The sequence below is a fragment of the Staurois parvus genome, unplaced genomic scaffold (assembly GCF_062004578.1).
Source record: "Staurois parvus isolate SC_StPar_1 unplaced genomic scaffold, SC_StPar_1.0 ptg000153l, whole genome shotgun sequence".
In the NCBI taxonomy this organism is placed as follows: domain Eukaryota; kingdom Metazoa; phylum Chordata; class Amphibia; order Anura; family Ranidae; genus Staurois; species Staurois parvus.
The window spans coordinates 3,338,344-3,350,355 of NW_028317949.1; the positions used below are offsets into that span (position 1 = coordinate 3,338,344).

At 40.3% G+C, this 12,012-nt stretch overlaps 1 protein-coding gene across 2 annotated transcripts in view; it reads left to right on the plus strand.

Annotated features, from left to right (window-relative positions):
* The window catches only part of ZNF622 (zinc finger protein 622), a 29,777-nt gene extending 18,861 nt beyond the window's left edge, over positions 1–10,916 (plus strand). For both annotated transcript variants that reach the window (XM_089674830.1, XM_089674832.1), the window contains exons 6-7: positions 8,476–8,619; positions 10,266–10,916. In XM_089674830.1, coding sequence (XP_089530956.1) covers positions 8,476–8,619; positions 10,266–10,393 — 272 coding nt within the window. In that variant the 3' untranslated portion in view covers positions 10,394–10,916. The remainder of the gene's footprint in view (positions 1–8,475; positions 8,620–10,265) is intronic.
* Positions 10,917–12,012: the final 1,096 nt, after the last annotated feature.

A 12,012-nucleotide genomic window follows, 5' to 3' on the forward strand; every position in this document is an offset into this window, starting at 1 on the left:
AAATGTGAAGGAACTGTCAGAGAACTGTCAGAAATAGCGGAGCTCTCTGCAGATACACTTTTTGCTGGACTGGAATTCTTCTTATTTTCATCCTACTACTTCTTCTCTTCTTCATCCTCATCCTCTTCTTCTTCTTCGTCTTCTTCATCCTCATCTTCTTCTTCTTCATCATCCTCATCCTCTTCTTCATCCTCATTCTCTTCTTCATCCTCATCCTCTTCTTCTTCATCCTCTTCTTCTTCTTCTTCATCCTCTTCTTCTTCATCCTCATCCTCTTCTTCTTCATCCTCATCCTCTTCTTCTTCATCCTCATCCTCTTCTTCTTCATCCTCATCCTCCTCTTCTTCTTCATCCTCATCCTCCTCTTCTTCTTCTTCTTCTTCTTCTTCTTCTTCTTCTTCTTCTTCTTCTTCTTCTTCTTCATCATCATCATCCTCTTCTTCTTCCTCACCATCATCCTCTTCTTCATCCTCATCCTCCTCTTCTTCTTCATCCTCATCCTCTTCTTCTTCATCCTCATCCTCCTCTTCTTCTTCATCCTCATCCTCCTCCTCTTCTTCTTTATCCTCATCCTCTTCTTCTTCTTCCTCACCATCATCTTCTTCATCCTCACCCTCTTCTTCATCCTCTTCTTCATCCTCATCCTCTTCTTCCTCATCCTCTTCTTCTTCTTCATCCTCATCCTCTTCTTCTTCATCCTCATCCTCATCCTCTTTTTCTTCTTCCTCATCCTCATCCTCTTCTTCTTCTTCATCTTCACCCTCTTCTTCTTCTTCATCCTCATCCTCTTCTTCTTCATCATCTTCATCCTCTTCTTCTTCATCTTCATCCTCTTCTTCTTCATCATCCTCATCTTCTTCTTCATCCTCATCCTCTTCTTCTTCTTCTTCTTCATCCTCATCCTCTTCTTCTTCATCCTCATCCTCTTATTCTTCTTCATCCTCATCCTCTTATTCTTCTTCATCCTCATCCTCTTCTTCTTCATCCTCATCCTCTTCTTCTTCATCCTCATCCTCTTCTTCTTCATCCTCATCCTCTTCTTCTTCATCCTCATCCTCTTCTTCTTCATCCTCATCCTCTTCTTCTTCATCCTCCTCTTCTTCTTCCTCACCATCATCCTCTTCTTCTTCTTCATCCTCATCCTCTTCTTCATCCTCATCCTCTTCTTATTCTTCATCCTCTTCTTCTTCTTCATCCTCATCCTCTTCTTCTTCTTATTCTTCATCCTCTTCTTCTTCTTCATCCTCATCCTCTTCTTCTTCTTCATCCTCATCCTCTTCTTCCTCTTCTTCTTCATCCTCATCCTCTTCTTCTTCCTCATCCTCTTCTTCTTCTTCTTCTTCTTCATCCTCTTCTTCTTCTTCATCCTCTTCTTCTTCCTCATCCTCTTCTTCTTCTTCATCCTCATCCTCTTCTTCTTCTTCATCCTCATCTTCTTCTTCTTCCTCATCCTCTTCTTCTTCTTCATCCTCATCCTCTTCTTCTTCATCCTCATCCTCTTCTTCTTCTTCGTCTTCTTCTTCGTCGTCTTCTTCTTCATCATTCTCATCCTCACCATCATCCTCTTCTTCTTCATCCTCATCCTCTTCTTCTTCTTCCTCATCCTCATCCTCTTCTTCTTCGTCTTCATCCTCTTCTTCTTCATCCTCATCCTCTTCTTCTTCTTCTTCTTCTTCTTCTTCTTCTTCATCCTCTTCTTCATCCTCATCCTCTTCTTCATCCTCATCCTCTTCTTCATCCTCATCCTCTTCTTCATCCTCATCCTCTTCTTCTTCATCCTCATCTTCTTCTTCATCATCCTCATCCTCTTCTTCCTCATCCTCATCCTCTTCTTCTTCATCCTCATCCTCTTCTCCTCCTTCTTCATCCTCATCCTCTTCTTCTTCTTCATCCTCATCCTCTTCTTCTTCTTCATCCTCATCCTCTTCTTCTTCATCCTCATCCTCTTCTTCATCCTCTTCTTCATCCTCATCCTCCTCTTCTTTTTCTTCCTCTTCCTCATCCTCTTCTTTTTCTTCCTCTTCTTCTTCTTCATCCTCATCCTCTTCTTCATCCTCATCCTCTTCTTCATCCTCATCCTCTTCTTCTTCATCCTCATCCTCTTCTTTTTCTTCTTCATCCTCATCCTCCTCTTCTTCTTCTTCATCCTCTTCTTCTTCTTCATCCTCATCCTCTTCTTCTTCCTCTTCCTCATCCTCTTCTTTTTCATCCTCTTCTTCCTCTTCTTCTTCTTCATCCTCTTCTTCATCCTCTTCTTTTTCTTCTTTTTGTCTTCCTCTTGCAGGTCACTGCTCATGCGCAGATTTTTTATCGGCAAAAAATCGTCCGATTTGGCCACTATTGCCACGAAAATCGGCCGATCGGCAAAATCGGACGATTTTTTTTCCAACGTTACAGAAAAAAAAAACGGCCAAAATACCGAAAAACGGCCGACCAAATAGCCCACTAACGATCCGAAAATCGGCCGATTTTATTTTCGGCCGAAAAATCGGCCGATTTTCGACCCATCTATAGCCTGCATTAGGGCCACGGAGACTTTAGGGCCACAGAATCGTTACTCAGGGACACAGAATCGTTACTCAGGGACACAGAATCGTTACTCAGGGACACAGAATCGTTACTCAGGGACACAGAATCGTTACTCAGGGACACAGAATCGTTACTCAGGGACACAGAATAGTTACTCAGGGACACAGAATTGTTACTCAGGGACACAAGAATCGAAAATTTAAAGTGACATACACCCTTTTTTTTTTTTGGTGGCTGTCGTGCACAGTTGGTGCTGCAGTTTGCCGATTGTGCAAAATAAACTGACTTTCTGCTTCACAACCACTATTGTACGTTCAAAGAGTTAAATCCATTTACACGCCGGCTGGCGGTAATATTTTTTGGGTGATTAGTGCATTCCAGTGACGCAAACGTACAGTTTCCAGCCAACGGCAAGCTGCAATTGACCGATTGTGTACAATAAACTGACTTTCTGCTTCACAACCACTATTGGCCTTCAATTGAAGCTGCTTCCGCTCCGCCACTCTGCCATTGGACTCTTGATAGTCGTCTCCCCACGCTGCTGCTGGGGGGACTTTTTAACCTAGGCCTGTGTATGGCCTTCAATTGAAGCTGCTTCTGCTCCGCCACTCTGCCATTGGACTCTTGATAGTCGTCTCCCCACACTGCTGCTGGGGGGACTTTTTAACGTAGGCCTCTGTATGGCCTTCAATTTAAGCTGCTTACGCTTCGCCACTCTGCCATGGGCCCCTGTACCGCCTCCTCATGCTGCTGCCAGGTCCAGAGTGTGTCATGGGTCCCTGTACGGCCTCCCATTGCTGCTGTCTCCATCGCCACACTCTGCCATGTGCCACTTTCAGGTCTCCTCACACTGCTGGTGGTTTCCATTTTTGTCATAGGGTGCTGTATGGCCTCCCATTGCTGCTGCCTCCACCGCCACACTGTGGCTCCACACTCTGGTTTTGGCCCCGTGACTGCCCAAATGAGTGAAGTGTGCGGTGATTCTAAGATCGACGGCACTCATCTGCATGTCATACTGACTGTCAGTATTATTTCTCTTCCCCAGCAGACTCCAAGGGCATTTAAATTAAAGGTACAGTGTTCTGCACTAATATAAAGGCTCTCTGAAGCCTAGAAACACCCTTTTATAAGTTAAATTCGCAGCGAATAAATTCGCATCGAATCGAATTTATTCCGCAAATTCGGCGAATCAGCCGAATCGAATTTTTAAATAATTCGCTCATCTTTAATTGCAATGTATACCTTTTAAAGTATTTGAACCAACCAGTGGTTGTTATGGACTAAGTTGACCACCACTGTCCTGTAGCCTTACAAATGTATGTATACCATATATATAGTATAATAACAACAAAATACCATTTGCTGCATTAGCAGATTGAAAAAAAATATTACATACATTCTGTCATGTGCAGAAGATAATACAACCTTTTATGCTACTGTTGAGTTCTACACTGACTAAGCCAAATGTGATTTAAAAAGGGAAGACAAAAATCTGTTGAACTCAAGAAAATATATGAAATGCCAAGAAAAATCTGCAGTAGGCTCGTCAGGCAGTCAGAGTTAAAACTTCATATTAATACAAAGGACCTGCAGGATCGTTGAGCTGTCCATTGTGCAGTGATGCCTGTACATGTAAGATCCGCATAGAATAGTCATAAGACCATGCCTGGAGTTTGCAACACAGCATATAGAAAAGGGGCATTTTTGTACTAAGTACTGTTGTCTGACGAATATTGGATGCTGGCGATCACTAAACAAACAATTGGAGAAAAAAAACACCTTCTTTCAAAGCATTGTTAAGCATAGGGGTTGATTTGTTATGCTTTTACATTTTGTGGCAGCAGAAGGACTTAGTGAGCAGGTAGAGGGAAGTTTGGATTCTACTGTGTGAAGAAATCTTGGAAGCTCATGTCTGGCAATCATTGAAGAAACTGAACAGTCTGGATATTACAGTAAAACTGTGACCCAAACATACCTTTAGAGCAGAGTGCCACCCACAAGGGGACGTTTTGCGTTAATGACTGCTCCCTGTTAAGGATTGGCGTCTTTGGGGAGCGCGTACCTGAAATTGACAGGTTCCCGCTCCAACTTCTGCTGTGATTGCTTAGGCGATTGGAAGCTGAAGTTGCCCTCCTCGAAGTCCTCTGGGACCCGTGACAGGTGCCAGAAGACTACGGAGCCATTCAGAAAGCGCAGTGCTACTCGCACATGCGCAGTGGGCACCTGGCTGTGAAGCCACAAGTTGTCACAATCGGGTGCCCACACTGAAGACGCCAGCGCCGGGAACACAGGACGGCCGGAGAAACGGGTTGTGGGGAGGACACTGTGGGATCTAGGGATAGGTAAGTGGCTGTTTTTTAAAAGTCATCATCTATAGTTTTTTTTTTTTTTTTTTTACAGTATCACTGAAATTCCACTTTAATCACCTGTGAATTTATTTTAAAGTGTAACTCCACTTTTGTGGGAAAAAATATAGCAAATGAAAAAAATAAAATGAATATAGCATATAAAATTGCTACACCAAGCCATGTTGTAATTTTACATTACCTTTCCTTTTCAAAAGCAGCCACTGTAATTTTCTGTAAAATTCAATCCAGTGTGGCAACCCGAAGGCATTCTATAAACAGTTGGTGTACAGACCGCCCCCCCCAGAAATGTCAATTCCTGCTTGTGTGAAGAATTATCCAGTAAGACACAAGTCAGGTTTTAGGTATCCTCTGCAACAACAATGTCATTTTTGGCAAATTACTCTCTAAGGGTTAATCACTTCTAAAGGGATGCAGACATTTTTGTTTTTTTATTTTTTGTTTTCTCAACAAAAGTGAAGTTATTCTTTAAGAATCCAAAAAGCATGGTTTTTGGACAGGCTTCACATTTCTAAGGCCCCATTTACACCTGTGCCTTATGTGCATTTTAGGTGCAGTGAATAAAAAAAAAAAGAATATGCTGTCTCTTTGATGCGTTTTCATCAAAAAACACATTCTCTAGAGTTTTTAGTGGCAATGCAACTGAAGGATATGTAAAATGTGCCTAAAGTTCAATGCACCAGAATTGCACCATTCTGACATGAACTAGCCCATAGACTAGAATTTTAGTGAATTTTTTTTTTTTGGAGGACCCCAAACATTATTTTGCATAAAAAACAAGCAATGTTTTAACCATAAGCAATTACTAAGGAATAGTGGGGAAAAATGCAAGACTAAAAACACTGTTGTATACAAGAAACATTTGAGGCTGTCGTTTCTTTCTCAGTTTTTAATAGGAAAGCAGAGGGACTGCCAGGAACACCAGGGATTTCAAACAAAGAAGGAAACAATTGAGTACTGTCCGTGATACTTTTTTTATTTGCACTAACATACAATTTCGAGGACAAGCTTTCGGGGTATGTCCCCTTCTGCAAGGTCCGAGCAGTACTATTACAGTGTTAGGAGTTGGAGATGAGAGAAAAAAAAAAGCAGAAAGAAACACAAGGCTAGGGTTAAACTAGAGATAAGATACAGCAAAGCAAAAGCAAAGACTGGGGGGGGGGGGGGACAACAATCACAGAGAGAGTCATAAAAATGTCTTATCTCTTGTGTCAAATAGAATTATCATTCTTAGTTCAAAAGTTTTTCTTTCCTGAATGGATTTGAAATTTCCTTTCAGAACTAAAACATTGAGGTCTTCCAAAGTGTGGTCTGGTTGTGCGAAGATTATGGATATAAAGCCATCAGATCTTAATACTGTACTTTTTACTGGTGCCAGTGATCAGTGCTAATCTAAACAGCGAAATGAGCTGAGTAGGCAGAATTTGTAAAGCTCCAGCTATTGATTTAAAATTAAAGCAGGGTTAATTTTAGCAGCGATGTAACATTAGGTATTGATTTCAGGTCGAATAAAACCTACATATGGGGAAAAGGGGGAGAAGATGACATGAGACAGAGATATATTATAGCACAAAATGAAGTAAATGAGTTCATATACTAGCTACAAAATCCTGCCCAACAGATCAATATTGTTGCTTGTGGTATAGATTAGTATCTTTAACACATTTTCCAAATGTTTATCAATATGCCAGTTGTCAGTATAGTGACAATGTTATACTTCTATAGGAACTATGTATTTCTACTCTAACAGTGCAGTTGTGAATAAAAGGTTACACTGTTTTGCTTTGCAATATATCTTTGCTGGAGAATGCAATTTTGAAAAGTATTGATTTTTATAGGATGTTGCCAAAAGCTTACATATCCTGCACAGTCAATATTGGTCAGTTCCGCCAGTGGTTACATAGATTTTAGCAACTTTTTACAGCAACAATAAACAATCGGCTATGTGATTAATGTGTAGTCTGATTTTGCCATCAACCTTTTCAAAGCTACTACTGAACCAAAATAATTTATTTTATATGATATGTTTTTATTGGTTACGGATATATTTGTAAAAATACGCATGGCTGCACCAAAAAATAGTTTACTAACATTTATATAACTTTCCTATAAATTCTGTTGTGCTGTTTGCTTATGTTATGAAACCAATTAGGGCTGAATGTGACATTTTGCAATATTTTTCTGTCATGAGAAAGACCAAGATAAACTAACATAGATGAGTTGACGTGTCTGCAAATGCCATTTAAGTAGGAACTCTGACAACAGCTCTAAACTTCGATGAGCAGTCAGGCAGGCCACCTCATTTTTTTGATGCCTACACATGCACCCATACTAATGTCTTCGAATCTGGCCAATGCCTTTGACATGAGCCTTACTCAGCGTAGGCATTGGGGTAGTGCTTCTTAAGAGGTCACGTTATACTGCTAGTCATTACTCCCAACTTAAAGTAGCACTTTGATTGCAGGGATGGTGGTACATACCATAAAGCAGAAAATACAGGGTGTCTGCCCCCCTTGAATAAATGATGGTGACATCTGGGTAGGAGGGAGGCTTAATAATAAGCTGACTTTGTAGTGAACCTGCCGTGCCCATGGATGTGGACTAAACAAAGTTTACTTTAAACAATCCAAGGGATCCCACACGCCCCCTAGTTAGCAGATAGATAGTGTAATCCAAATTTTAAATCCTTTTTAGCTGAACTGTATGAACATAAAAATGTACTAAAACGTTGAAAGTAGTATTCAAAACATAAAGGCCAGCCATCGCAGCTCCAATTTTTTGTTCTAAGGGTCCTTTCACATGGGGCGGACCGGTTTAGCAGAGATATCCCCCGCTGATCCCCGCTGAGCAACTGGATGACAGCTCTATGTCTGCTTGCTCTCCTCAATGGATGGTCGGATGAAAACAGACCACCTGTCCGTTTTCATCCAACCCAATCCAAAGTATGGTAGGGGAATTGGATCCCCATCCATCCCTTTTTGGCTGATCGTATGTCAGCGGGTGTAAATGGACACATGTCTTTTTACACCCACCTCTCCATAGAGGAGAATGGAGGTTCCAACTGGGTCCGCCCGTAAAACAGGCAGATGGACCCGGTTGGAATGTCCGTGTGAAAGAGCCTTGGTCTGCTTTCACTCTTTCAATGTGGGCCTCAAGGCAAATGGATGGCTAAGACCATTGGTCAGTAAGGCCTATTGTTGGGAAGTTTGCTTCCTAAAAGTGTCTGTGTAGCAAAAACGTTTTTGTTTTCATTTTGGCTAGAGGAAGGAAAGGGTAATGCTTTTGTCTGTTTTTTTTTTTTCTTTCATTGGGGAAAGTACCCTTCATTTCCTGACCCAAAGATGCAGAAAGCAGTTTACAATGTGGAGGGAATTTTTTCCCTCTTTGACATTTGTTCCCAGGGACAGAGTCTCACCTTTCCCCATCCTATCTTTAAAAAAAAAAAGTTTGTGCCTAAAGATACTGTTTAGAAAGTGTTTATTACAGTGTTTATGTGAATGAACAGATCATTTAACTACTGGTTATTGTAACATTTTAGCCATTTACTCTTTTAAACAGAGCACATTCATTTTGTTTATAGGTGCTAGGATTGGTCATCGCTCATTAATGAGATACTACAAACAAAAGTTTGGATTGTCCAGAGCTGTGGTTGTATCCAAAAACCAAAAAGCAGTGGGCCGTGTCTTACAACAGTACAAGGCTTTGGGATGGACTGGAGGGACTGGTAAGTTTATTGCAACAGCAGGAGTCGGAAACTGGCTGAACCTAATGGCATTCATCAAGTGCAATAAAATAGTAGGTTTTTAGCACACTGACAACATAAGCAATGGGACCAGCCTTTACCCTTTGCTTACATTTCTGTAGACTTTACAACCAACAGAAAGGAGCATGGAAAGTGATCTAAACTGAAAAAAAATCAATACAGTGTATGTATGTTGCTGTTAAATCACGCATTTAAACATATCATTTGAAATGGACAGTAAAGCAAGTCTCTTGCCATTCATAGAATAGTTTCTCCAGGTGAGCTCACCTTGTACAAAAAAAAAATATATCTATATCTCCTTACTTGCTCCTCCATGCTGATGAACACCATTCTGATCCAGAGAAATCACCCCTAAAGTATGCTGAGAAACTGATGCCTCCAGGAGTGTCCATTTCCTGGCTCCCCCACAGTTCCTCCTGTTGACCTCTATGTCACTTTTATGTCCTTTAGTGATGTGGAAGTCAGCAGGTCAGTATGTCAAAATGGATGAAAAAGCCAGTGTACATTTTAGAGACACAGCATAAACAAGCCGTATAGGTAACCATAAAAAGTGTTTTCAATAATTCTATGTTTAGTGGTGTACATTTTGTAACTGCCTAATAAACAGAGAACAGTTGGGATTGTGCTCTGATTATTTTTCAACCTGATCGTCACTGTCTGATGATCAGTGTTTTGGAAGTAGAAGAAAGGTGTGGGGTGCTGGATCTCTAAAAGCAGTAGGTGTTCTCCATCAGGTCCTAAGCAGTGATTACTAAGGCAGTTCTCCTAATGGTAGTGTCCAAAGGTTGTCTCTGTTGGTAGGGACTGGGTGTGGAGGTGTGGAAGGCAAAGAGGGCCACAAGGAGACCATATAAAATCCTGATTTATTTACATCATAAAAAGCCCAAACATTTTGGGTGGTAGGGGATCCTGAAAGGTAGTTTGCATGATCACTCCATATGCCTGTTAAATCTTAACTTATTAAACGGGTTCCTTCAAGCCAAAACTTAAAAAAAAAAAGATTAGGATAGAGTGACCTTTTAGAACCTCTGTCTGTGTGTGATTTGTTTTTTTTGTTTTTTTTTCCTTTCTGTATCCTTGTTGGAGTAGTTTCCTATATGGAGAATGCACTCCAGAAATGGATGTCACTGGGACTGTGGAAGTGAGGGGTAATCTTACTGTTGGGAATAGAGTAGCAAAAACCTGGTAGAGAATCCACCCCCTTCTTTTTTTTACCTTAGTTGATGTATTACAGGCTGTGGTCCACCTCTGCTTTCTTCATCACAGTGTTGAATTGCCTCACTAGCTAAAAATTAAAAATTAATTGGATGAATTAGGAGAGATAGGGTCAGAGCCAGGAGCCATAGAAAGTGGTCGCTGGTTACAGTATAGAACAACCTGGGTCTTATGGGTGCTGGGACTATAGCGTAGAGCAAAGGTGGCTTTTAGTAGGCACCTGAAGTGTGCGTGCGTGTGTGTGCGTGTTCGCATTTGAAAAATATGAAATTGCATTTTGTAATCATTTTGATTGACCTGGCTTCTTTTGTGTTGATCATCAGACTTATTTGAGTCCGCTAGAAAATATTGTAACTCTTTGTAAATTAATTTTATAACTGTTGCTTACACAGGTGGTACCCTTCAGCATGGTCGTGATATGCAATATATACAGAAGATGAAGTCTAAATGGATGTTAAAAACTGGAATGACTAATAATGCTACAAAGCAAATGCATTTCCGGCCGCAAGTCAGATTTTAAATTCTTTTTTTCTATGGAGATTGTGGTTAGCATTAGATTTAACACTTAATTGCTACTGTGACAGTTTATTGTCAACTGTTTTACCACTTGCTACATCTAGTGGGTATCCTTAAGAGTTAGGCCAAGTCATTGAGCATCCTCCAGAGGAAGCTACATATGCAACAGTGCCTTACTGAATCTTCTTTACGTAATAGTTAATCACCAACTGAACTGCCAGTGAGTATCTCAAGCCAGCTGGGTGTCCTTTAATTCTTTCATGTAAGACATAAATATCCAGAGAGAGTTGGAGATGATCTCACTGGTACCAGAACAGTTATTTGCTTTTAAAAAAGTCCATTTAGCCTTTCATAACCTAATGTATATGTTCATGGCTTGTTGGACTATAAGATACATAGATTGTACGTTTACGGTATATGATGGTATACTTTATTGCAATAAAATGTACCAGTATTCTTTTGGTGCTGCTAAGAAAATTGGACTTAAAAAATGCTGTTAATTTAAATAAAAATCAACTAAATACTGATGCGTTGTTGTTTTCATTGTAAAGAGCTAAAAGAGAATCTTTACCAATGTCTACAGTATATTTACTCATAGTTTTTATGCAAAGCAGCTTGAATTTTAAAAAGCAACAAACAACTTAAGTCAGGGTTTCCTGACAGATATTGCTGACCGCTTATTCTGAAACGATCAGTTGCCATGATGGTCCTCTGGCTTCAATACTAGTCACTAACCCAAAACATGAATGTGGATGAGGATTTCTGGCTTTCCTGATTTACATACTTTTTCCATCACAATGACTTGGAAAGTATTGAATCCTAATAACTTTTTTAGAAGCATTTCAACAACTGCACAGGAAAGGTTTGCTTTAATAAGTATCAGTGGCTCTGTAAATCATGTTTCCATCTGAAGAATAGCCTGACACTTGCTATTAGGCTGCATTCACACCTGACTTTCACGTTTATGCGTGTTTTTCATGTGTTTTTTGCACATTTTGTTACAGCATTTGAGCTTCAGCCTTTGTATTAACCTATAGAGAACAGTATCTTCTAAGACATCATTTGGTGCTGTGTGGACATAACCGCTTAAAAACATGCAACAAAATGGGCATATTGCGTGTTTTGCACATATCAATGCAATTCTATGGGTCTCAAAAAGCTTCAATCTGCCTGATTTGAGCTACAAAAGAAGCTCCATCACTTTTCTGAGCTGCAAAGGTTTGTGCATTCAGGTGTGAAAAAGCACCATAGGGAATAATTTATTTTTTTATGTTTGCACGTAGCTTCAAGCTACAAAACGCTCAGGTGTGAATGCAGCATTATAGATTTTCTATCTAACAGATTACTAAAAGTTTATCTGAGTTTTTCCAAAAATGAATTGTGAAGCCAAGGCCATCAGGGAACAGGTGAGCATAAAAGTGCATCTGCAGCCAAAACATTTTTTGTCTTTAGTCAGATTTCTATTGCTGATGTTGTCCCCCTTAAAGAGGTTCACCCTTTTTATCTGCCCCAGTGACTATTACCACTGAAAGTGAAAGGGGTAGAAAATTTCAAACTTTGATTTATCAACAGAAAAAGTAATAGGGGAAAATCTTCCAATGGGGATACTAGTGGTGATTTCCC